Source organism: Ranitomeya imitator, chromosome 2 (assembly GCF_032444005.1).
Source record: "Ranitomeya imitator isolate aRanImi1 chromosome 2, aRanImi1.pri, whole genome shotgun sequence".
NCBI lineage: Eukaryota > Metazoa > Chordata > Amphibia > Anura > Dendrobatidae > Ranitomeya > Ranitomeya imitator.
Window position 1 is genome coordinate 811,382,986 of NC_091283.1, and position 27,462 is coordinate 811,410,447.

A 27,462-nucleotide genomic window follows, 5' to 3' on the forward strand; every position below is an offset into this window, starting at 1 on the left:
ATATTTTACCTTATATTTAAAAAGTGTTATATATTTATATATTGTACTATACTGTAGCGTGGATAAGACACTTGTAGCATTTTTTTTTTATTGTAAAGCAAAAAGTTTAAACTGAATACATGCCCTGTTCTGCACTGGCTACCCTGGGGATCGCCTGACATTTTTATGTCACGCGATCCCTGTGGCCAATTATCACTGGCTTTACTTTCCCGATTGGCAAATCCAGACATCTGGAGGAAGTGAAAGATGTGGCAGCTCTCTGACATCCCTCAGATCCTTGATTTCTCCAAAGGAGGGGAGAGTGAAACTAGTTCTGATTGGCTGCAGAGATTGTGTAATATAACAATGTCACGCATTTCACGGGAAAGTCTGTGCCAACACCACTGTAATGGCGGCGCAATCGGAAGTGAGTGTAGATGTTATTATTTTACTGGGGAGAAACATAGGGGTTGAAAAGGGGTTGTCTGAGTAGTGTACACCCCCCAAAAGTTCCTGTCCCTGTCCTTTGTCCTTTCTCTTACCAATTTATTATAATTCTCTGTCTTCTGTCCTCTCGTCCCACATTTCATAACAAGTGCCTGTCCTGTGTTTTGTTCCACCACAAAATTAATTACAAATCCCTGTACTTTGTCCTGTCTCCCACCCTCCATTTAATCACAAATTTATTTTCTCAAATTGAAAGTCTCTTATCTGCTTTGGGGTCTTGGAGAAACCCTAGATCATAATAAACGTAAGATGTAGAAAAATAGAAAAAGAAAAAACAACTAATACCTCATTGCTTACTTCCACTGCTCACTGCTCTTGATACAGTTCTCAGCGCCACTAGCTGTAAAACCCGAGAATCTTCATGCCAGGCTGGGACTTCCAACTGCAACTAGGTAGTGATGTCTCAGGCCTAGTTGGGGCCGGAAATCTCAGTCTTGAGAGTGCTTCTAAGGCTGTGGCACATTTCTAGCCGTGATTAGGCCCAGGATGTCCTTGCCCTTGCTTTGTCAGAACTGGAAGTCCCAGTCTAGCATGAAAAGGTCAGGATTTCAGCATGTGGCGGTGAGAATTGTACAGGCAGAGGAGGTGGCCTGAAAGGTGTGCTATGAGTTAGGCTAGGTTCGCATTGCGTTAGGGAGATCCATTTAACAGATCTATTACTAAGTGGCACTAACGCCATACATTATCGTAACGCATCCTAACGCATGTCAAAATCAGCATGCGTTAGTGATGATGCGTTACTTTGTGACGCATCCTTGAGCGCGGTCTCTATGTTTTTGAGTACGTTAGGTCTAAAGCACACCGAACGGATGCATTCGCTGTGCATAGACCTCTATTGCTAATGCATGCCAACACAATGGTACCATGCGTTAGCGCGATTGAAGAAAAAAACAGATTTTGGGCATCAGCTTTAGCGCATCCGTTAAAAGGATCTGTTAAATGGATTGCCCTAACACAATGTAAACCTAGCCTTATTAGCGCCCATGCTGCAAGACTGAGTCCCCATGACTCCAGACCCCACTGCTAGCACAAAACCACAGCAACAATGGCCGCCACACAGCCTCAACATCAAAAAAGGAGCACTGAAACTCACCTTCCTCAAGCTCTCAAATGAGAGTAAAAAATAGGCTGGACCCCCTTTGCAGTCTCCAGCTAATTAAAATCACCTTTGCCAAATGGGAGGAGTGCACAGCTAAAAAGAAAAAAAGGACAGATCATGTAAAATGCTGAAAAAAAGTATGGGCAGCACCTCTAAAAATCATACAGTGACCTAATGCCGCTAGGCAAAAATATTTATTATTGCGCTTCATACAGTCTAATGCAGGCAGTGGTTAGCGCATGACGCCACTCCTTTAAGGCAATAGAGGTTAGGACCCACTGAGAGGTTCACCGTGACGTTGCAGTGGGCTTGATCCAGTCTGATCAGAATGTTAAATTAAGAACCTCATGTTCAGTTATATATATTTTTGCCTAGCGGCAAAAGATCAATGTATGATTTTTTTGAAGGTGTTGTCCATTCACTTTTTCTAGTTAATTGCTTTCACTGTTATCTGGTGTTAGAAAAATGTACTACTTTGCTTAAAAAGTTGCTTTTGCATAATTCCCTTTACTGTAGAAGCAAGCAATGGGTTTCAAAGTGCAGATTCAGGTATCAGGGTGCAGAAAGGAGGAGACATAACAGGTGCAGAGAGAGTCCAGACACAGACCACCCAATTCCATAGTGCAGTAAAACCAAGCACAATGATGGACCCTGAGATAAGTGCACAGGTTGTACGAACACAGATATGCGTGGCCCAAACCCTTTGCGGTTTTATCTTAAAGTGGTTGACTCATGTTTTTTTATGGTTAAAACTGCAAAGTGCTTGTAAAAACAAGGAACTTTATAATTTCCTTTTATTAATAGCGCTCTCTATTCTCGGATTTGAAATTTTATAGCATACGGCTCGTTGTTCAGGTCACCAGCCACCGTGCTGTCTCAGAGTGGCCAGTTACCGATGTAAGGCGTTCACACTGATAGCAGCCTCTATACTATACAACCTGTTTGCAGCTTTTCGAAGTTGACCAGATTTCCGCATCTGACCAGCCTCATTGCTAATACACTTCTCACATGTTACAGAGGTAGAGCTGTCTCTGTTAGCAGCCAGCGGGAGTGCATAGTTTGGAGTAATGGCGTGACTATGCTGCGGGTCAACACTGTCAGCCATGACAGAAGACACAGTCATAGCCATGTGTCTTTTGGTGAAACTCAACCTTTATCGTTGTCTCTTACCTACTCGTACTCTTTGTAATGGTATCCTATCTTCTATGTCTTTCTTGCCAGACACTACGCTGTCATCTTCCCATCAGAGTTACATAGCCGGCAATCAGAAACCATCTGTCTGCAATTTGAGAATGCAAAAGGAGAGAGTAATGTGAAAATATCTCTAAACCTGGATAACAAGGACACCACACTGGTAGAAAAGAAATTCCAACAAGACACCAAATTCTCCTGCCTCAACTTCCAGGTAAAAAATAGCTTTAATAGGTTATGTCTAAACTGAGTTTTTTGAGGACTTATTTGGAGTAGATTCTCTCCAAGTCTTCCAAATCACTTCTAAGGAAAACCACTTTGTTGCTTCATATGAAGTTATTTTTAGCTGTTTTTTCTTTAAGATGTTTTGAAAAATGCCTGATGAAAAAGAGAAAGTGCAGCATGACACTTTTTTGAACAAGATCCTGAGGGAAACGTATTCAAACTACCAAACTAGACACTGCCCAATCAAAAGGGTGCAAAGAACACTCCAAGCAAAAAAATCTTCCTATGTGCACACAGCATCTTATAAACTCAAGTGAACCCAACAAATTTGAGCAGAAGACGCTTGAGGAAAATTGATTTTTTTCCTGAAGTATCTTTTGTGGGTTTTTTACAGTCATTTTTTTGGTAAATTTTTCTGAAAGTTGTAAGACACTGTTTTTTTTATTAAGTCTTTGTTTTTTTACTGTAGTTTTTGTTAACTTTTATTACTCCAGCGAGTGACTGAAAAAGCTGCTAATGTTTTTTTTTACACAAAAACAATGGTAAATTACTGCAAAAATATCTGGCCGTCTTTGGAGCTTTATAGGAATAGCTATGGAGGATATCCACTAAATTAAAACATAACTTTTAATAAATGTAAGTACTTACATTTATTAAAAGTTATGTTTTAATTTAGTGGATATCCTCCATAGCTATTCCTATATTTTTCCTGAGGATACAGACGAGGCGAGTTCTTGTATAGGCCTTAGCTATTCCCGTCTTTGGAGCTTTTCCTATTGATTTCTGCTGTAGAGAACAGAACATCTTCCGAGCGGAAATTACCAGAAGGATGAACATGTCACTTCTTTTAACCTCTTGGCCTTTTTTAGAAACCTGAAGTGTTTAAAAGGAATTCAAAAGCCTGAATATTGGCACAGCACATCGTTTTTTACATAAAAATGAATATGTTCATTGTTTTGAACATATTTTTAATGTTTTTTTAGGCAGTATCCATGGTGGAATCCACCTGGGCACATATTCAATCTGTTCAACACTTCTTCAAAGCAGCTTAAAAAACTCTTCAGAAAAAGAAAAACACCTCCGAAAACTCCCCAAAAAGGAGAGTTTCCTATATTGCTTTCTGCTTTATAACTTATGCTTTGTGCATTCTTAAAAAAAAACCTCAACATGAACATATTCCTAGGACCCGTCCATAAATAAAAAAAATATATCTTATATGATATATAATCTATATGATTGAATCTTTCTGAACTGCAGACTTTAAATGGGAGCACTCTTTATGACCTCCCTGAAGGTGTTTCCTTATAAGACAACCCATTTAAAGGGAACCTGCCATATCACCAAGCGCTATTAACCTGCAGAAATAGGAATAATCTGCAGACTAATAGCATTGTAAAGCTTCTTGGTTTGGCTACCTCAATGAAAGCTTGGCTACCAGCAGGAAATTTACTTTATTCCTCACTGGAGCTGCCGGCTTTCAGTCATACAGTATAGGTGAGAGCAGAGCGGTTTCAGCCATAGTTCACATCATTGTGAGCGGTGGCTGTATGCACGCCCTAGGACTTTGATTGACAGTTGGCTATCCAGCACCTCTTTGAAGACTCAGCTTTCAATCAAAGTGCCAGGGTGTGCTTACAGTCGCCACTCACTGTGTACAGAGCAGTGCCAGTGACTGTAGCCACTGCAGGCACACCTCAATGACTGAAAGCCAGCAGCTACTGGGAGGAATATGTTAATTTTTCTCCCTGCAGCCAGGCTTTCAGTAAGGCAGTCAAAAAGCATTGCAACGCTATGAACCTAAAGACTGACCCTTTATCTGCAGATTAATAGCATTTGGGACATTACAGGTTCCCTTTACACAACTTTTCCTATTCAATGAACAAAATCCCTCAAATCTTTATTTTATAAGCAGCTTGTGTGCTACAAACATCTTGACTTGGATTGTGGTAATTTAGACAAGTTTCTGCCATAAATCCTTCGAGCAGTGGCAGTTAACCCACTTATAGTAAAGCAGAAAAGGGTAAAAATTTGCGAAAGTTTGCTACTTTTTAATGCTACATTTGTGGGCATCATTCTTCATAAAATTTTCCTCATGTGTTTCCAAGCTGCCATTGAAATTAAAGCATCATCTTTAGATACATATTCAACACATCTTTGTTAATTGCTTTAGGTTCCCACTCCTGAAGAAGATGCATCGGTCGGCACACTAACCCTCTCCATTCACAGTTCAGGGGAACTAGAAACCAAAACCAGTAAGGTTCTTGTAAAGAAGCTGCGCACCAAAACTCTAGTCCAGACAGATAAAGCTGTGTATAAACCAGGACAAACCGGTAAGAAAAATTAAAGGGGTTCTCAATGTGTTCTTAGATTCACAGATTCTTTAGTTAATAGGGAAAGAACTGTTTGGGGGCATAAATTTGGATATTTAGATGGTCCTTGGTGTTAGGATATATTGTTTTTTTAGTTATCAGTTGACGTCCAAAAGGTTTTATTTAGAATATGAATGTAAATTTGTAATGCCAAAAACATTCAGGCTTACAAACATATGAATATAATTAGTGATGAGCGAATGTGCTCAGATAAGGCTTTATCCCGAGCATGCTCAACACATGCATGAATTGCCTAATAACCAGGAAATCCCTGGATGTGTTGACAAACACCCGCGAGACATGCAGCCGCGGGGACTCAAACGTATTGAAGACACTTGGTTAGCACATGAGCATACTCGCATAACACCTTATCTGAGCACATTCGCTCATCACTAGATATAATATTTAATGTGTACTTGTCATTTAAATGAAAATGTAACTAAATATTCCCCACCCACTGACATTGATTGGCAAGCTATGCTCACCTGAACTTCACATGTCCCGCCTCTCTGGTCCAGTTATTTCCTTTAGTCCAGTATGAAAAACAAGCCTGTTTTAAAGCTAATCCAGAAATATTTTTATATAGTAACCACATTCGTTAAAGGAATTAAAGATTGCTGTTAGTTATCTTAAAGGGAACCTGTCACCCCCAAAATCGAAGGTGAGCTAAGCCCACCAGCATCAGGGGCTTACCTACAGCATTCTGTAATGCTGTAGATAAGCCCCCGATGTATCCTAAAAGAAGAGAAAAAGAGGTTAGATTATACTCACCCGGTTCTGGTTCGATGGGCATCGCGGTCCGGTCCGGGACCTCCTATCTTCTTATGATGACGTCCTCTTCTTCACACTGCGGCTCTGGCGCAGGCGTACTTTGTCTGCAAAGTACTGCAGTGCGCAGGCACCGGGAGAGGTCAGAGAGGCCCGGCATCTGCGCACTGCAGTACTTTGCTCTGCCCTGTAGGCAAAGTTCACCTGCATCGGAGCCGCAGCGTGAAGAGAAGAAGAGGACATCATCATAAGAAGATGGGAGGCCCCGAACCAGACCGCGACGCCCATCTGACCAGAACCGGACCGGGACCGCCCCTGGGTGAGTATAATCTAATCTCTTTTTCTCATCTTTCAGGATACATCGGGGGCTTATCTACAGCATTCTGTAATGCTGTAGATAAGCCCCTGATGCTGGTGGGGTTAGCTCACCTTCGATTTTAGGGGTGACAGGTTCCCTTTAACTGATGCGAGATGTTTAAAAGGTACCTGTCTTGTCTAATAATGATATTAATCTACAGAAATAGAGTGAATCTGCAATTTAAAAGTGTTATGAAGGTGCTCGTCCATTGTACAGAAAATTAACTTTATTTCTTCAGGGAGCCGCCGGCTTTCAGTCATGCAAAAGTGACAGTGTGGATACAGTCATTGCTCACTCTACTGTGAGTGGCGGCTGTAAGCATGCCCCAGCAATGACTGACAGAAGACTCAACTGTGTCTCAGTTCAGAGCCGACTGTTAGTCAAAATGCCAAGGCATGCTTACAGCCACTGCACTTAGTGCTGTGAGCGGTGAAAATATTTCTGGGTATAGCCATTTAAATGCAATGGCAAGTCACCTTCATAATATTTTTAATCTGCAGATTAACCTGATAACTGCAGGTTGATAACATTATCGGACATGACAGGTTCCCTTTAACTGCTCGTTTATGGAAACAAAGTGGATCTTCAGATTCAGATCTAGTAGAACATAGAGTCCTTGACAACTACACTTTATAACTAATAGGCTATTTTAATACTGTTTGGGGCTCCTTAGGACTTTTACTTGGCTCAAAAATACTCATATTATTTATTCTTCACACTCCCCTATACCGCTCCTTCCTTTTCTTTTGTGTGCATATTGTAGTTGTATTGTACGGTCTTTTTGTTGAATATTATCTCTTCAGCTATTATAAAATTATGAAAATCATATTGAATTTGACGGCTTAAATTGAGTGTCTCTGAGTAACTGAACCGTACTAGTAAAGCTCCAAATTATTCCATGGGCTTCGTGATTGTGCACATATATTGACGTGTATGGTTAGTGTTGCTGTCTTGCTTGGCGATGTGACTCACTTTTCCATTGTTTCTTGTAAATTTTTCAATTTTTTTTAATTAAAAACTCACTTAAAATTTAAGTAATGAACAAAAAGTTTCTCCAGTAACTGTCTGTTTTTGTATTTTCGTTTGTTTTTTTTTAAACTCAGTAAAATTTAGAATTTTGTCCCTTAATGAAGATTTCAAACCAGAAAACATTGTGGTAAGTCCAAATAAAAGTAAGTCATTTGACTACTGTTCCTCTATAAATCTACAATATTATATAGAATTTTCTAGAAAGAAAATCTTGCCATCATTCCATTGTATATCATGGAGAAGAACAATTAGCAGCAGTTTGTATTTAAAAACTTCACTTTAAGAACTTGAGAACGTTTTAAAAATGTTATTTTTTCTTTTCTTTTTTTTACTTTAGATTCCTGTAGTAGAAGTACAGGTAAGAAAATATCTGAAAAATAGTATTATTAGAATGATTATATTTTAACTTATTATTATTATTTAAAATATAATAATAATAATAATAGAAAATATAAGAATAGTTTTAAATATTAATTTATAAATAATAATAATAACAATAAAACTTCATATTGGATTAATAGTTGATATGGCTAAAAACAGAAACATCTGTATGATTGCTTTCAAATTTGCTATTTTTTGTTGCTGTTAACTTTATAAAAGAAAAGTATTAGAAAATGTAATCAGTTGGTAATATGCAGTCTGATATTGTTCTCTTTAGGACCCCGCAAAAAACAGGATTAGTCAATGGTTAAATGTGACAGTCAATCAGGGGATTGCTGAGCGCTCCCTAGTTCTGTCTTCTGAGCCCATCCTGGGGGAATATTCCATCAGGATAAAAGACACATCTCATACCTTTACTGTAGAGGAATATGGTGAGAAAGCCTTTCTTTTATGTCCAATATCTAAAATATGTTTTCTTATTCTTTTTTAACTTACACCTATGATTTATTTCAGTACTTCCAAGATTCGAGGTCAGCATCCAGTTCCCCAAGGGTATCCTGTTTAATAGTGATCAGTTTCAGGTTAAAATTTGTGGCAAGTGAGTTACAAAAAATGTTTCCTCTATATGAGTCCAGAACTCCAATTCTGTTAGACCAATTGATCATACTTTTAATACTGACTGGTCGGTTAGGGACAACCACAGTTTCCAAAAGAATGAATACCTTATACAGGTTTTTTGTTTTTTTCCTAAAGTGACAATTTCATGTTTCTTTCTATATCACTGAACCTTTTTTGTCTTTACCATGTAAATAATTATTTGTCTATTATTAAACTGTATCTCATTTTCTTTTAGATACACATATGGGAAGCCAGTCCAGGGGGATTTTACAGCTTCAATTTGCTGTAAACATATTTCCTTCCATTGGTGGAGTGCCCCCGCTGAATGTGTTGATTTTACTGGAAAGGTGAGATCCTGTTGTACAAATTTTACAGTTGTGAAAAAGTAGCAGATAACTGAAGAATTTATCTCTAAATCTGGTGTTAAATAATCTTCAATCAAACTAGCTAATTGGCCTCGGTCTGTATACTCTTAAGACGCGGTACTACCACGTATCATATGGTTGCATATTTCAATTGCGAGTATAACACCAAATTTTTTTACGCATGGATTAGAATTAGTGATAAGCGAATATACTCGTTACTCGAGATTTCCGGAGCACGCTCGGCTGTCCTCCGAGTATTTTTTAGTGCTCGGAGATTTAGTTTTTCTTGCTGCAGCTGAATGATTTACATGTGTTAGCCAGCATAAGTACATGTGGGGGTTGCCTAGCAGGCAGGCAACCCCCACATGTACTTATGCTGGCTAACAGATGTAAATCATTCAGCTGCGGCAAGAAAAACTAAATCTCTGAGCACTAAAAATACTCGGAGGACCCCCGAGCATGCTGAGAAATCTCGAGTAACGAGTATATTCTCTCATCACTAATTAGAATACATTTCCATGTATCTGCAGAGTAAGACAGTTTTTGTAAATCATGATGCTGTCATCAAAAATCTGTTCTTAAAGGTTTAAAATATTTTCACAGATGAAATGTCATATTAAATTGCAGTTTTACAAACATAATGGAAGAGCAAAATAATAGGAATATAACTGAAAAGAACATTGAATAAAAATGCTAAAATACGGTATTTTGTGCAGGTTTCATGGTATATTGAGCCAAAGGATAGTGATAATAGATTCCTCATATGGACACCTCCACATTACACCTACTGGAGCTTTTATGGCTTCCTTTTCTAAATCTATCAGCATTAATACAAAATGAGTGCCCCCCTCTCCATCAGCACTATGGAGCTATAAAAACTTCCTCTCTTTTGTGGTGTCATGTAATTTTTGCCCATTCGTCCAGGAGACCATTTGTGAGGCAAGACATTGATGTTGGACGAGAGAGTCTAGTTCGCAACATCCTATTTCATCTCAAAGGTGTACGATAAGTTTAAGATCAATAATTTAACGTGGGCTATAGACAAGTTCTTTCACCCAAATGATGGTACAGACCTAGATTTGAGCACTTGGGCACAGTCATGATAGAAAAGAAACTGATCCCACAATGTTGGAGCTGCAATTGTCCAAAATATCTTTGTATGCTGATGCATTAATATCCCTTCTCTGCTAATTTAACAGCATTACCCCTCCTCCACCAAACTTTACAGCTGGGACTATGCTGTCAGATACATAATATCCTTCTGGCATTTGCCAAACCTAGACTCACCCATTAGATGCCAGATAACAAAAATGTGATATTTCCCTCCACAGAGCACATTTCCAATGCTCTAGTCATGGCAGCTTTGCTCCATCCAAGACTTGGCATTGTGTTTGGTGATGTAAGGGTTTCATAAAATTGCTCTGCCATGAACCATGCTATGAAGTATCCAGAGTACGGTGTTTTTACTGATGGTAATACCAGAGGAGGTCTGAAGTCTGGTGACTTGTTTGCCCTCTGCGTCTCAATACTCGGTGACCCGACTCTGTAACTTTGCATGGTCTCCACGTTGAGGCTGAGTTGCTGTGGTTCCTTCAACTTCTCAGTAATGTCACTCAAAGGTTATGGGGGAAGATTTAGAAGGGAGGAATGTCAGGGACTGACTTGTTAAGCTGGTGGCTCCTATTATAATACCACTAGTATCAGTGAACAATTCTTTAATAAATGTTACTGCTCACCAAATACTTAGTTCAACACAACTACAGTAATTATAGGTACAACGGAAGCCCATTAAGCCCCTATACATCGCTGGTGACATGGCAGCTGTCTGGACTTTTCTTAATTTTGTCATTTGTTTTAGCTACAGTAATTGAATAGTTTTTGAATCTGAGTTGTTTCTTTCACACAGTTGGACAGATCTGGTTGCCATACCATTGAGGTCAAGTCTTCGCTCATTAAGCTGAATGAAAGCCTCATCGGAAGTGAGCTGAAAGGTACTGCTTCTATTACAGAGGAAGGAACTGGTAAGTCTGATTTATCTTAGACTGTGAAGTCTGTATACACATAAGATGGCTGTCTTCTAAACAATGGTTTGGCTAATTGTTCAGCCGGCAAGTGACCATCTCGACCAGCCCTTCTATATGTAGAAGTGGTTGTTCAGCCAAGTATTCCTTTATTTTTTATGAGAGAGCCACTGCCAAGCATGTCTCACTGCAGGTTTTCCCTGGGAAAATGAAAAATTTGGTAGTCCAAAAACATATTTGCTGGATTCTTGGTTCTCCTAACTTACAATTGTCCAAGGCCCTCATACACGCATAGACTATCAGGCAAACCTGTCGAAATGTACAGGTTCAATCAACATTCAACACTCGGGTGTTATCAGAATATCTTGGGCGTGCTTGGATAATATCTCCCAGTCCCTGAGGCTGCACATTTTGCAGCAGTTAAACAGCCTCAACACGTGCCTGTTTGTTAGACTATCCTCACATGTGTTGCGGCTGTGTAACAGCCACAAAACAAGCAGCAGCAGAGACTCGAACATGTTATCCGAGCATGCCCAAGATACTCTGATAACACCCGAGCATGCTTGGATAACACGTTATCCGATCACATTCGCTCATCACTACTACTGTGCATTTAGATATTCAACTATGTTATTGCAGTGCATGAAAGTCAAACCGCAATTTGATTTTATGTAATTAGTGACTTTCTGTAGCTGTACTGTAGCTTGAATAAAGCTATAAGAGTGTGCAGTATTTGTAGTTGTATCTGGACCCTGGTGTCTTTGGGATCCCAAAGTCCCCTCTTCTATATAACAACACACTTGAAATATAAATGTCACATGGTAGATGTCGATCTGTTTTCCACTGGGGCCAAGAGCTTGCTTCCATTTATTTTTCTGACTATAGAAACTTTAGTCTTCAGCTAAACTCAGGAAAAAGGAACTTTTGGAGAAAAAGTTGGAGAAAAAGCAACAGAAAATTGCAGGATAGTGGGCAGAGGTAGGGTTCTGATGATAATATGTCCAGTTTATGGGGGATGGCTCTTTGAGGGGGTCCAATCTATCTGGGTTTGAGCTCGAATGAAATAGAAGTGGGTCTCAGGTGAGTAGGGTCAGGGGGACATGACTGGTACCACATCACTCAGTTGAGTAGGGTCAGAGGGACATGATTGGTACTTCATCACCATTACGTAATGATAACAACAATGCCACAATTTAAATGGGTGGTGCCAGAAAGTATTTGGAGAGCTAAAAACTTTTCTTGTAGTTCTATTGGTTCTTTTCGTCTATAATAATTATGTTCAAAAGAAATGTGACAACACAAATTACTTTCTTATAAAACACTATAAGATGTTTTTCCCAATGTTACCTCGTTATGTAGGAGTGGAGATATCATCAACCGGTCAAACCAGCATAACCAATGTCATCAAAAAAGTGTCTTTTATTAATGCTCACACTAACTACAAGCGTGGAATACCATATAGAGGTTTGGTGAGTCACTTAGTCCTCATATACTAGGTTTCTAAAGTCAAACTCAGTGTTTACATATTATAATATCTTATTCCAGATTAGAGTGGAGGATACTGGAGGTGTTCCTCAACCAAATATTAAAGTTTTTCTGAGGTATAATTCAGCAAGCCAGACCTTAGTGACCAATGAGAATGGTGAAGCTTTGTTTATTTTGGACACAGCCAACTGGGAAAACACCATAGACCTAACGGTATGACTATTCATGTTCATCAGCTGTAGGTGTGATTGGTGAGACATCTTCATAGCTAGGTTTTGTTGATGGTTAACATACTAAATATTGAAAATATAAATGAGATTATACTTTCTTCCAGTAAAAGACCATGAAATGTATTTTTTTCCTAAAGGCTCAAATAGACGCGAAGAAGGAACTAAAGAGTTTTGATAGATTTCAGAATAAGTTTCATGAAGCCTCACGACGTGTCGTCCCCTTCTACTCTCGGAGCAAGAGCTACTTGAAACTCAGCTCACTGGATCGTGTTCTCCCATGTGAGGGCCGTCAAGATGTCCTTGTGGAATACATCATTAGCCATTCAGAACTGAATGAGGTCAAAAAGTTATCCCTGCATTACCTGGTGAGACATGTGAACTGTAGTGGAATCAATGTGTCTTTTCCAGTGCCCAATATAATAATAATAATAATAATTTTATTTATATAGCGCCAACATATTCCGCAGCGCTTTACAAATTATAGAGGGGACTTGTACAGACAATAGACATTACAGCATAACAGAAATACAGTTCAAAACAGATACCAGGAGGAGTGAGGGCCCTGCTCGCAAGCTTACAAACTATGGGGAAAAGGGGAGACACGAGAGGTGGATGGTAACAATTGCTTTAGTTATTCGGACCAGCTATAGTGTAAGGCTCAGGTGTTCATGTAAAGCTGCATGAACCAGTTACCTGCCTAAGTATGTAGCAGTACAGACACAGAGGGCTAATACTGCATAAAGTGTATGAGAACATGATGCGAGGAACCTTTTTTTTTTTTTTTTTTTATTATAAATAGGCCACACAGGGATCGTTAGGTTAATGCATTGAGGCGGTAGGCCAGTCTGAACAAATGAGTTTTTAGGGCACGCTTAAAACTGTGGGGATTGGGGATTAATCGTATTAACCTAGGTAGTGCATTCCAAAGAATCGGCGCAGCACGTGTAAAGTCTTGGAGACGGGAGTGGGAGGTTCTGATTATTGAGGATGCTAACCTGAGGTCATTAGCGGAGCGGAGGGCACGGGTAGGGTGGTAGACTGATACCAGGGAGGAGATGTAGGGTGGTGCTGAGCCATGGAGTGCTTTGTGGATGAGGGTAGTAGTTTTGTACTGGATTCTGGAGTGGATGGGTAGCCAGTGTAATGACTGGCACAGGGTAGAGGCATCGGTGTAACGGTTGGTGAGGAATATGATCCTGGCTGCAGCATTCAGGACAGATTGGAGCGGGGAGAGTTTTGCAAGAGGGAGACCGATTAGTAGAGAGTTACAATAGTCCAGACGAGAATGAATAAGTGAAACAGTCAGAGTTTTTGCAGAGTCGAAATTAAGAAAAGGGCGAATTCTAGAAATGTTTTTGAGATGCAGGTAAGAAGAGCGAGCCAGTGATCGGATGTAGGGGGTGAATGAAAGGTCAGAATCAAGGATGACCCCAAGGCAGCGGGCATGTTGCTTTGGAGTAATGGTGGAACCGCACACGGAGATGGCAATGTCAGGCAAAGGTAGGTTAGTAGAGGGAGAGAACACGAGGAGTTCAGTTTTTGACAGGTTTAGTTTCAGATAGAGGGAGGACATGATGTTAGAGACAGCGGTAAGACAATCACTGGTGTTTTCTAAAAAGGTCGGTGTGATATCGGGAGCAGAAGTGTATAATTGGGTGTCGTCAGCATAGAGATGGTACTGGAAACCAAATCTACTGATTGTTTGTCCAATAGGGGCAGTATACAACGAGAAGAGTAGGGGGCCTAGGACTGATCCTTGAGGAACCCCAACAGTAAGGGGAAGGTGAGAGGAGGAGGAACCAGCAAAACATACAGTGAAGGATCGGTCAGAGAGATAGGAGGAGAACCAGGAGAGAACGGTGTCCTTGAGGCCGATGGAGTGGAGCATAGTGAGGAGGAGCTGATGATCCACAGTGTCGAATGCTGCAGAGAGATCCAAGAGAATTAGCATGGAGTAGTGACCATTAGATTTAGCTGTTAGTAGGTCATTAGAGACTTTAATGAGGGCAGTTTCAGTAGAGTGTAAAGAGCGGAAGCCAGATTGAAGAGGGTCGAGAAGAGAGTTATCTGAGAGATAGCGGGTAAGACGGGAGTGGACCAGGCGTTCGAGGAGTTTAGAGATGAAGGGAAGATTAGAGACAGGTCTATAATTAGCGGCACAGTTTTGATCGAGGGATGGTTTTTTAAGTAATGGATGTATGATGGCATGCTTAAATGAGGAGGGAAAAATACCGGAAGTGAGGGAAAGGTTGAATATTTTTGTTAGGTGAGAGGTGACAGCCGGGGAAAGGGACTGGAGGAGATGTGACGGAATGGGGTCACTGGTGCAAGTGGTCGGGCGAGAAGATGCAAGGAGCCTGCTTACTTCTTCTTCTGTAACTGCTTCAAAGTCAGAGAGTGAACTAGATGCAGTGGGGGAGGGAGGACAGTGCATGGTATGAAGAGATTGGGAGATGATTTCCTGTCGAATGTGGTCAATTTTTTCTTTGAAGTAATTGGCCAGATCGTCAGCACGGAGATCCGTGGTTGGGGCCTGCTCTCTTGGGTTGAGTAGGGACTGGAACGTGTCAAAGAGACGTTTAGGGTTATTGGACAGGGAGGTGATGAGGGTGTTGAAGTAGGTTTGTTTGGAGAGGTGAAGGGCAGAATTGTATGTCTTTAGCATGAACTTATAATGGATGAAATCTTCGGGTAGATTAGATTTTCTCCACAGACGTTCTGCGCACCTGGAGCACCGCTGCAGGAAACGTGTTTGCAGCGTGTGCCACGGTTGTTGCCGTCTGTGCCGAGTTGTTTTATGTATAGGAGGAGCAGCTTCATCCAGAGCACTTTGCAGGGTTTCATTGTAATGCTTCAATGCAGAATCAGGACATGAGATGGAGGAAATAGGGGCCAATGAGGACTGCAAGTTCATCATAAGTTTCTGGGTGTTAATGGCCTGTATGTTTCTATAGGTGTGGAAAGTGGGGGTGACCTGAGCGGGATGGCAGTTCTTGATAGAGAATGAAAGAAGGTTGTGGTCAGAGAGCGGGAGAGGGGAGTTTGTGAAGTCATCCACTGAGCAAAGTCGGGAGAAGACCAAGTCAAGGGAGTTTCCATCTTCATGTGTTGGAGAGTTAGTATGCTGCGAGAGGCCAAAAGAGGAGGATAGAGATAAAAGGTGAGAAGCAGATGGGGGAGGGGAGAGGCAATGGGGATGTTGAAATCACCCATGATAAGGGTGGGGGTGTCACAGGAGAGAAAGTGTGTTAGCCAGGTGGCAAAGTGATCCAGGAACTGATGAGAGGGGCCGGGAGGACGATACACCACCGCCACTCGCATGGAGAAGGGGACGTAGAGTCTGACCACATGGACCTCAAAGGAAGGGAAGACAAGTGAGGGTACTTGGGGGATAACTTGGAAAGTACATTTGGGTGAAAGGAGCAGACCAACGCCTCCACCTGCTCTGTTGTCTGATCTTGGGGTATGAGAAAAGTGTAGTCCACCATATGAAAGAGCAGCAGCAGCGGTGGTGTCTGACTGCTGGATCCAGGTTTCAGTAAGAGCCAGGAGATTAAGAGAATTAGAAAGGAAGAAGTCATGAATGAAGGAGAGTTTATTACACACAGAGCGAGAATTCCAAAGGGCACAATTGAAAGAGACAGCAGGCATGCAGGGAATATTAATAAGGTTAGAGGGGTTTCTGGGTGTAGCAATTGGGAGGTTTGACTGGCTATAACATGGGGGGCCGGGGTTTGGAGATATGTCTCCAGCGACTAGGAGAAGGAGGATCGAAAGAGTGAGCAGATGGTTAAGTGATTTGTGAGAGCGTCTCTTGTGTTGGATGTTGGGACTGAATGGATCTGTGCTGTTAAGCAATGTGAATAGAGCATGAGTGCTATACATAGGAGAGGAGAGGACAGAGGGGCCGATATGGATGGAGTGTAGAGAGTTAATGCGAGGGCGGTGAATGTGAGTGAATGCAGCAGCCAGAATATAGATTATACAAATAAATATGGTGAGTATTTGTGCTGTTTCAAGTGAATATGGATTAGATTTAGTTTTTCTTACCTGTCTCCTGCCCTGTCTAACTGCCAAGTTATAACTGCCGAGTACTTAGAAAAAAAAAGTACTTTGAATAAAAAATACACGAATAACAGTGCACGAATGCACCCCTGCACGAATGCATCCCCAAGCTACATCTACATTTATAGAAGGCTAGCCCTTAGATCTCTTTTTTTTTTTTTTTTTGTGTTAAAGCTCGTTAGCAATCAATCTAACTCAGTTGAGACAACAGGACACAATAAATGTAGTGATCAGATAAACAAATGTCCAGGTCTACATGGATCATAAAGCACTTTGAAACAGTTATGTGATCTCTCTGAGTAAGGACATGCAAAAGTGAGTTAAATATCTATAAACACAAACAAAGGCATAATAGGATGACTAACATATATAGATACATGCAGGATTCAATGCCGAAGATAGAATGACTCAGATACCATCCAAGCTGCTTGCTGTCAGGGACTGGAGCAATAGACATGCAGGATATTTCAGCTCAGAGAATGAATGTCATCAATTGACCATCTGAAATAAAAGATGCTGAGCAAAGTCCAAGGGTTACATATGAAGCTGCTCAAAAACCTGTGTATAAATCCCCTATTAACAGGGTACTGTATAAAATGTTAGAAACCAAGGATATCAACAGAGTATGCCATCACTGTGTAGTAGATGCAGATCTTCCAATAGGACCCAAATCTATTTTGCGCACAATCGGGGAAAAGTGGTCAGAATTACAATTCTTTTATTTGGAGATTCCAACCACCCCCAAATCCACCTCTACCACATGTCCACCTCTCCTCTCATCCACCTCTCCACCACTACTTCCATCCACATCTTCCACACCTATGACACAGCTGAAGATGTAAAATTGAAATAAGTAAACTTAATATTTGGTGCAAATTATGGTTCACTATATTGATAAATATGAGCAACATTTTTTTTATCTTTATTTTTCATAGGCCCTTTTATAATTTCAATTTATCTATTTGATAAATTAATCTTAAAAGTTGTGCGCAGTTATTTGTACTAATAGAATTGGGTCTGATTAGTAGGCTACTTAAAGAGGCCACGCAATACTACTATATACTAGAGCTCTCGGATAATAACACACATGAAATATGTATTCCCAAATAATGTTACTATACAGTGCTAAATAGTAGCGTAACAGAAGTCCAAAGAGCCCCAGTGAAAAATATCATCATGGGCCCCCACCTCCATCTTGGTCAGATGTATGAGTCTTTTGTAGCATTCTGGATCTCATAAAGACACCTACCATGTAATAATGCTGGCAGCTTCCCATAATAATGTCCCCTGGCCTGGTCCCATTTCAGGAATAATGTCCCCCATCCTGGTCCAATTTCTGTAATAATGTTCTCCATCCTAGGCCCCTTCCTGGTATAATGTCCCCCATCCTGGGCCCATTCTTGGTGTAATGTCTCATGTCCTGAGCTCAATACTTTAATAATGTTTCCTATTCTGGCCCCTTCCTGTAATCATGTGCCTCTTCTTGGTATAATGTCCCTCATTATATAATGATGTTTCCGATCAAGGTATAGTATCTTCCATCCTGGGCTCCTTCCTGTTATAATGACCCCATCCTAGGCACCTTCCTGTTATAATGACCCCATCCTGGGCTCCTTCCTGGTGTAATGTACTCCATCATGGGCCCTTCTTGGTATAATGCCCCCCGCCTGATATATTGTTCTTCACCCTAGGCTCCTTCCTTGTATCATGTAAGTAATCCTGGGCCCCTTCCTGGTATCATGCATATTTTGCCACTATTTGCCAACACATGAAAAAAAGAAAAGATTCTTCTTACCTTCCTCCTCTCCTATGATGTACGGCATCCTTTTTTATTGCCTGCTGCTGACTTTGGTGTGCCAGCCATGGGCTGTGTATGGCAGTGTCACTGCTATGAGCCCTGCTTGTGACAGTGTCACTGCCATGAGCCCTGCTTGTGACAGGCACACTGATGTCAGCTGCCAGCCTCTGATTGGCTGCTGGTGTTTAATGCAGTGCAGGGAGCCGGCCGGTCTCTGTGCCATAATCCACTCCAGCTAAATGTATGTCCTCGGGTGCACATCCAACTGAAATATTCACTGGCGCCATCCTGTAATCCTTAATGGTTTTAGGTTACTTGAAGGATTTTCTCATAAAGTAGGATCTTGAGCAATTGCTAGCCGTGGTAACCAAAATCCCCAAAGATTGGGAAAAATACAGGGGTAAATGTAACAAAATTAGCAAATGGAACAGTAGTGGTGGTAGAGTTGTGCAAGGTAGCCAAAAGGCTAAGTGAATTTACAGTAGACATTAATATATTACTTATTTCCCTCTTCGAAATAATCATGTCCTTTATTATACTTATCATCATCATCATCCAATGATTCTTATTTTTTTTACAGTTGGTTTCCGAAGTTTCTATTAAAGATTCGGGGACCATGGAAATTATAACTGAAGATAGTAATAAAAGTAAGACAAGCTCCTAAAAACACATCAGTTGCTTTCAGGGTTCGCTTACATTGCCGTATAGCACGGCCGAGCGCTATGTGATGTTTTATTGGAGAGCACTCGACCCAGTGTTATACTATGGGGCTTTTCATATCTGCAATTTTTTTTTCCTCATGCCGAATCGGCAAGAGAAAACAATAGCAGCATGCTGCGAGTGCATCCAATATAATCGGATTACATGCACCTAAGCAAGTCTATATCTCGGATGCATTTCAAAAAACCTGATCTGCACATCCAAACATAGACACAGTGTGAACAGGTGCTGAACCCAGAGTCGCCAACTCGTATATATTTAAATAAATAGGGCAGCACACTGCAGCGCCAAAACATGCAAACTTGAAAACACAAAATTTGAACTGCATTACTGCACTGAAAATATGAAAAATGAGAGCTTTTAGCGCATAAAAATGGCCAATTTTATGTGTACCTCGTAGCCACGATAAGGCATCTCTCTTATACGAGGCCCTACGCTTGACCTACCTCTCTGAGAATAAACGTCTCCATCTGAATGGAATCATAATGAGATAATCATTAAATATCACACATGTGCGTTACCTTCCACTTTCACGCCACTTAAAAAGGATCTGTCACCAGATTTCTCTATGCAAAGCGTGTACATTATTGTCACTATCAAAATGCAAAAATGTGAAATATTGTAATTTTCACATTGGCCAGTACAGAATTCTAAATAGATCAACTTTTTTTTAGATTATACATCTAAAACCCAAAATTGATCTTCAAAGTTAGCCATTTTACATATTACACTTTTGTGGGATAAGTTGTCATTTTTGTTTCCACTATTTTGGGGGCAAATTTAACTAACTTTTGCAGTTTTCACAGTACATGAATAAATATGTGGGTCAGTGGCACAGCTCATAATAAACTAAACTCCGAAGAGCAATAAGTAGCATGACTTATTTATTAAGATAAAAGTAATAATTGTTTGTATTGTTTTCTTTTTTTTAACAGATATCCAAGGAAAAGTCACCTTGAACCTCCCTATCAGTGCAGGCAATTCTAAGATTGCCTATGTCCTCATTTACATTTTGCTGCCTAATGGAGAAATGTTGGCCGATGCTGCAAGATTTGACGTACTTCAATGTTTCAAGAATAAAGTAAGGTTTTTTTTTTATTTCTTTGCACTTAACATCTGGTGAATAACTGATGAGTCAATTACTAGTCAGCATATTTATTAATGATGAAACAAAAGATTGGATTAATAGTGTTGCTTTTATTTATGCAGACGTCATTTACTATACAGAATAGTGCAGTCTATGAGAGATGTATATGTTACATGCTGACTTTGGGCATCCACGTGGAAGATGACATGAAGTGTAAAGTTATGCATTTGAGAACTAATAACATGAGGACACCATTTGTTATAGGAGGAGTAAAACTAGGAGAGTCACTTGTAGAGAAGGATCTGGGTGCACTTGTAGATCATAGAATAAATAACAGCATACAATGTCAATCCAGGTGTGGACATACCATTGATGAAACCTGTTCTAGTTGCACAAGGGCACAAGAGGTAAGGGGGCCCATTGACACTTCCAAAATAAGTCGAGTTTTGCATTCTGATGACTGATGAATAATTAGACTGCAAGGGGCTGATATATTGTTCTTGCACAGGGTCCCTCTTCTGTCCAAGTCCCCCAGTGTGTCAATTAGAAGCTATGGGTAGCAGGATACTGTCATGAATCAAAATCTGCACTTAAATTACAATTACACAATTTTCATTCATAGTACACTAGAGAGCAGCAACAAGCCGTAACCATATTTTTACTGAAAAAAAAATCTGAAAGTATAAATGCATAGGACAGGGATATAATAATACAACTTTACAAAAATTTAGCGTAGACTAATTTGGAATATTCAGTTCAATCTGGTAATCAGTTCATAGAAAGGATGCCCTGGAGATAGAAAAGGTACACTGAGCATGGTGTATCCTTATGAGTAATGATTAAAATAAACTAAAATTTAATAACATAAACATACTAATTAGGTTGCTACGTGCACCCTTGGTGTAGCCATAAAACTCAGTTCACCTTTCCGCCAATTGATTTTCTAAGTTCCTGCCTTCCTCACTGGTGATTGACAGTACCTACTGACTAAGAGTGAGAACTCTCTGCAAAGAGTGCACTGTCAAGTGAGTGCTGTCACTCACCAGTGAGGGAGGCGGGGATATGCAAAACAAATGGTGCACTGAGACTCGTTGTTCGGGAACGCCCGAGTAATGATATGAATTGTTATTGGTGCGTTCACAGCCCGGGGTCCACCGTGCAGGAGAGAAGCCTGCTGCAAGAGGAATTGTGGCCCTATATGGCAGTATAATGTCAAATTAGACGCGAGTTCCGTCACTCGGTCAGTATAGCACGACCCCTGTTGCTTCACAGGGTCGTGGAATGATTAGTGAGACTAAAGACCCTAACTAGGGTTGTGCCTGCTCTGGGACTCTTCTGTGCTAACCACACACATGAAGGTACCAGATGCTAGGCCAAGCGACTAATTGCCCCCACTGACACTAGCTGCCTGCCTAACAGAATTCCCACGGCTAACGGACACTTTCCAAGTGTAGCCTGAGTGGCAGAGTAAGACTGGCAACAAAATACAAATGATACTAGCGCATTGGCCATGTGGCTATGCGAACCTATTATAGCTGCAGCAACTTCAGGACCTTCCTAGAGGACCAATTGAGGCTGCTACATGACCTGAGCATGTGACCCCCTACCTCCAATGAGAGTTCCTCCCTTGGGCATGCACAGAAAGGAAAAAGCAGCACTTAGTCCCAGAGACGTCTGTTCGCAGCAGACCAGTACTGGCTACAATGGCTGAGCCTGGAAGAGCAGCAGTAACCAAGCGCAGAGTATCAGCCTGAGCCAGACGCTGGGACCGACGTCTCCGCTGAGCAGGTTCCACTGCGGCTGGAGGAGAATGAGAGACCACAGTGGAGGTGGTTTGAGATTCCCCCTGTGCAGCGGCGGGAACTCGACACCTAACACTCGTGGTCACGGAAAAAGGTGGGACATGAAACACCATGTGGCACAGTAGAGGTGAAAAAGTGTGCGCCGGGACATAAAAGCCAAGTAACATCCATAGATAGAGGTTCAGTTAGGTACATGGACTGTCAATGGTGGTTTTATGTTATTATCAATTTTCTTATTCAGTTGCGACTTTTTTCCAGGTGTCAACTGAGTTTTCCCCAGGTGAAGTTCTTCCAGGATCAGATGTGTCTCTCCAGGTTCAGGCTGCTCCTGGATCCCTCTGTGGTCTGAGGGTGGTGGATCAGAGTGTGGTACTGATGAGACCAGAGAAAGAGCTGACTGCTAAGAAAGTGAGTGATCACATCATTTATAGGACAGCTAGTGTGTATACCAAAGTACAGCTCTGGCAAAGATAAAGAGACCACTTCACAGTTATATAAAAAATCAGCTTCTTTACATGTCTGACAGCCATTCCATTCCAGTGTCAGTTGAATTCCAACCAGAGTACACTCATTCTACTTAATGTGCTTCTGACTAGGTGATCACCTGAACCAAATCTTATTTAACAAAGGAACCCTGCTGTGGTGTTTACAATCCTCTTGCAATAGGACAAGCTGGATGGCAAAACAAGCGCTAGTAATATCGGAAAAGTAATAGGAATGAAAAAACAACTTTTAACCATGCCAAAGGAGTTGAAAAGAAAAGTATTGAAAGAGGAAAAGAAGGGCTCAATTCTGGATTTACTAGCAGAGGGATACAGTGAGCGTCATGTTGCTTCCATCCTTAAAATTTCTAAAACAGAAGTCCGTTACAACAAGGTCAAGCAGCAGACATTGGGGACAACAAAGCTACACACCGGCAGAGGGTGAAAATGACTCTCCACTGACCGGGCTGACCGTCATCTTATTCAAATGTCACTCAGCAACTGCAGGATGACATCAAGTGACCTACAAAAGGAATGACAAATGGCAGCTGGGGCGAAGTGCACGGCAAGAACAATTCATAACGGGCTCCTAGAGGTAGGCCTCAAATCATGTAAAGCTAGAAAAAAGCCTTTCATCAATGAGAAGCAAAGGAGAGCCAGGCTCAAGTTTGCCAAAGACCATAAGGATTGGACCATAGAGGACTGGAGTAAGGTAATCTTCTCTGATGAGTATAATTTTCAGCTTTGCCCAACACCTGGTCATCTAATGGTTAGACAGAGACCTGGAGAGGACCCACTGTGAAATTTGGTGGAGGATTGGTGATGATCTGGGGATGCTTCAGCAAGGCTGGAATTGAGCAGGTTAATCTTTGCGAAGGATGTATGAATCAAGCTGCATACAAGGTTATCCTGGAAAAACAGTTGATTCCTTCTGCTCAGGCAATGTTTCCCAACTCTGGGGACTGGTTTTTCCCTCAGGACAATGCGCCATGCCACACAGTTAGGTCAATCAAGGTGTGGATGAAGGACCACCACATCAAATCCCTGCCATGGGCAGCCCAATCTCCAGACCTGAACCCCATTGAAAACTTCTGTAATGTAATCAAGAGGAAGATGGATAGTCACAAGCCATCAAACAAAGAACTGCTTACATTATTGTACCAGGAGTGGCATAAGGTCACCAAAAAGCAGTGTGAAAGCCTAGTGGAAAGCATGCCAAGATGCATGAAAGCTGTGATTAAAAATCATGGTTATTCCACTAAATATTGTTTTCTGAACTCTTCCTGAGTTAACACATTAGTATTGTTGTTTCTAAATGATTATGAACTTCTTGGGTTTTTTTGCATTATTTGAGGTCTGCAAGCACTGCATGTTTTTGTTCTTTTGACCATTTCTCATTTTCTGAAAATGAATACAAAATTTAATGCTTGGAAATTCGAAGACATATTGTCAGTAGTTTACAGAATAAAAGAGCAATTTACATTTTACTCAAAAATATACCTATAAAGAGAAAAATCAGGCAAACTGAAAATTTTGCAGTGGTCTCTTAATTTTTGCCAGAGCTCTATGTTATTGGGATATGTTTTTTTTTAAATGAAGGAGGTTGTCCTGTATTCTGTTTTCAGGAGCCCCCTGAAAGCTCCGCAAACTCCTGGCTTCCTGGGGAGCTAATGTTGCAGCTTGATTGACAGTTTGGACCAGAGGAATTGTTAAGGCAATGGCTAAACATGTGCAGTGCACTCTCCAATAAAAATATATAAGACAGGTTTTCCTCTGCAACTTTGGAGGAATGCAGTAATATCAAAACTGGCAGGAATCGTGAGCCAACAGCACGTTCCCCTTGAGCTTCAGTGCAGCGCTTACAAGCTCAATAGATAACAGCTTGTAAGCACTGCACATGTTCAGCAAATGCTCCTAGATGGCAGAGGTGGCCACAAACCTAGGCAACAAGTTATTTAAAAAAAAAAAAAAAAAAGCAGTTCTATGTGCATTGCGAATGGGTGCAGGAGCTACCATTACATTACATGCATTATTCTGGTCTATACAACAGACTGGCAATAATAACTCCATGTGCGGTCCGTGGTACACACAGACGGCTTATACTGTATGCTTGTCTGAACGAGCCCTTAGTGCAATACGCTGTATTCGGCTCTATTCCATTTGGCTATTAGTAGGTGTGAATGAATTAATGGACTTGTGAAGAAAGTTCTTCGTCCTTTTCAAGAGAAGCAAGGGAAGAAGGAGGTACACCTCACAAATATGATATTTATAACTATGAACTGGCTGTATATTCTCATTGCTCCTATAATCCAACTGTCATAATATTTTTAGGTTAATTTTCCCTCTTTGCAATGTTTTTGATGAACTTGGAAACATCCATTAACTTTCCTCCATATTGTATTCATTAGGACATACAAGGTATCTGAAAAATTCCATCTAACAAGGTAGTACAAAGAGAAACAACGGTCAGAGATTAAATCTGAAAATACTAGTTCATACTAGTTAATATGAGGCCTCTCACAAGCAATCCCTAAGCAAATCACCACCCCACGAAGGTCCTTTATTGGAAGGACATATACTAATGTGATGTCCTGTATGTGCCCCTCCCACCTAATGGCAGGGAAGTCAACATATTCACCACCACGACTGCTCGGAGGCATCTCTGTACCCTGCCACGGCTCCCTGCCACCAGGGCCTGCGCATAGCACATGTGTCCCAGCAGTCCACCTCATGAGCTTACACGCTCATGCTCCCTGCTTCTTAAAAGGGCAGAGCACACACTCTAGATTAGCCCCTAGCCAATATCTGGGAGGCATCTAGCACCCAAGGCATCCTCCCTCTTTAGCGTTTAGTTTGATTTTGCTCCCGTTAGTTTGTTGTCTTGCCCTTGAACCTATTCCCAAACCAGTCCTATTCTGAAACTGAACCTGTTCCTGAACCTGTCCCAGTCTGAACCTGAACCTATTGCTGAATCATTTGTTCCTGAATTTAATCCTGAACCCTGAATCTGTATTCATCCTGCCTGAATATGTTCTTGAACAGAGATGAGCGAATTTGCTCGGGTTCCCTTTTATTCGGCAAGCTATAGCACTTGCCGAATAAGCTGCAGAGGAAACCAGGCTTCCTGGATCGCGCCAGTCGATCAGCTGATCGGCACCGCAGCTGCATGTGTCACAACTGTGTCACAGCACATGCATGGAGAGCCCAACAAACAGGCTCCCCATTAATGTACTGTGACTGTGACACAGCCGTGACACATGAAGCTGCGGTGCCGATCAGCTGATCGCCCGGCGCGATCCAGGAAGCCAGGTTCCCTCTGCAGCTTATTCGGCAAGCGCTATAGCTTGCCGAATAAGAGGGAACCCAAGCAAATTAGCTCAACACTCTTCTTGAACCCTGAACCAGGTTGTCTTATCCTGAACACTGTATTGCATATATTCCAGTGTGAGTGAGCCCATACTCTGTTCCTCTCACATGACTCTTTGCCTAGACTTCAATAGAAAGCTGTAATGTTATTCCACGTTGACCTGGTATTATGTACTGACATGCGTAGGATAGATTTTTAGATGTGTTTCAGAATGAAAGATGAAATAGTCTATTCTAAAGTTTCATATATTCTCATATATCATTGACTTATGTAATTCTTAGCTGTTAGTGTACCTGTAATAAAGACTAGAAGAGTCTGGATACTGTACAAGACGGTAATAGATGTATATCCTCTTCAGCAGTTGGTCCCGCTTTTATCCTGGACACAACTATAGCTAGAAATTGATCTTTCTGAAGACCACAAAGGCAACACCATGAAGAGGCCTTCAGAAGGGAACATCACACCTGTCTTACTCTCAGTATTATAGTATCGGGTGACATAATGCACTGTAGCCGGACCCCTCTAGTCTTCATTCTAGGTAATCTAACACTTTGATTTGATCATTACATTAATTTGATAAATGATACATCCATTTCTCCAAACGTATTCCAGGAGCCATTTTTCAACATTACAAGAAATTGTAATACAGGAAGACAAGTAGACACGTGTTTGTGCACTAGGATTCTATTCAGGATGCTGTTTATGTTCAAACTCCTAACATTATCTTTACATTTTTTTAAAGGTTTTTGACCTCTTCGCCTCCATTCATTCTGGAGGGTATGATTATCGTATCCAGGAGGAACTTGAAATTAAATGTGACTATGGATTACTTATTGACTCACCTCCCTTTTTTTCTGATGACCTCATTAACCAGGAAAATAGTGGCAGTGTGGATGTATACAGTGTATTTAAGGTAAAACATTGCTTCAGGAAAACTACATTTCATAAAGTGTCTTTATACATAGCACCGTATAAAGGCCAAAAATAATTGTGGAGTCACAAGAAAATCTTGCCCCTAAAATAGTGCATAGTTATAGCACGACTCTCTAATAGACAATGCATATTTTCAAGATCTAAAGCACGAAAGAGTTGTAGTTGTGATTGCAGACTATTGAAAGATCATTTCCATTTTCAAGCGATAAATGATTGCAAGCACTGTGATAGGTGAAAGAAACTATATTCCAAAAAGGCACGAAGCTCAAGTGTACAAAGTGAGCCAATGCCTTAAGAAAATGAGAGCTCAATATTGGTCCTCAATTCTCATGAATATGACAGACAGGCATGTAGGAGACTGTACAGAGTCTCAGAGTCCCTCCATCTGCTGCAATATGGTGCCTTCATACAACTTGATAATTAAGGTCATTCTTCCTAGAATAAATGCTCGTAATGGGAAATAATTTTATAATACCACATGTGATATAGTATGCCTCTGTGTCAGTGCCTGCCCTTCCAGGCTCTACTTTTGGCACCAGGTGGCACCATGATCTTGTTACGGGTGACTCAAGGAGATTATTCT

At 41.0% G+C, this 27,462-nt stretch overlaps 1 protein-coding gene across 1 annotated transcript in view; it reads left to right on the forward strand.

Moving 5' to 3' along the window:
* The window catches only part of LOC138667806 (alpha-2-macroglobulin-like), a 66,456-nt gene that overhangs the window by 90 nt on the left and 38,904 nt on the right, over nt 1-27,462 (forward strand). Inside the window, exons 2-16 of the mRNA XM_069755897.1 lie at nt 2,807-2,990; nt 5,172-5,331; nt 7,600-7,652; nt 7,863-7,883; nt 8,184-8,337; nt 8,420-8,504; nt 8,760-8,871; nt 10,796-10,910; nt 12,270-12,379; nt 12,456-12,608; nt 12,763-12,990; nt 19,069-19,135; nt 20,144-20,289; nt 22,356-22,505; nt 26,689-26,859. Of these exons, the coding sequence (XP_069611998.1) occupies nt 2,807-2,990; nt 5,172-5,331; nt 7,600-7,652; nt 7,863-7,883; nt 8,184-8,337; nt 8,420-8,504; nt 8,760-8,871; nt 10,796-10,910; nt 12,270-12,379; nt 12,456-12,608; nt 12,763-12,990; nt 19,069-19,135; nt 20,144-20,289; nt 22,356-22,505; nt 26,689-26,859 (1,909 nt within the window). The remainder of the gene's footprint in view (nt 1-2,806; nt 2,991-5,171; nt 5,332-7,599; nt 7,653-7,862; nt 7,884-8,183; nt 8,338-8,419; nt 8,505-8,759; nt 8,872-10,795; nt 10,911-12,269; nt 12,380-12,455; nt 12,609-12,762; nt 12,991-19,068; nt 19,136-20,143; nt 20,290-22,355; nt 22,506-26,688; nt 26,860-27,462) is intronic.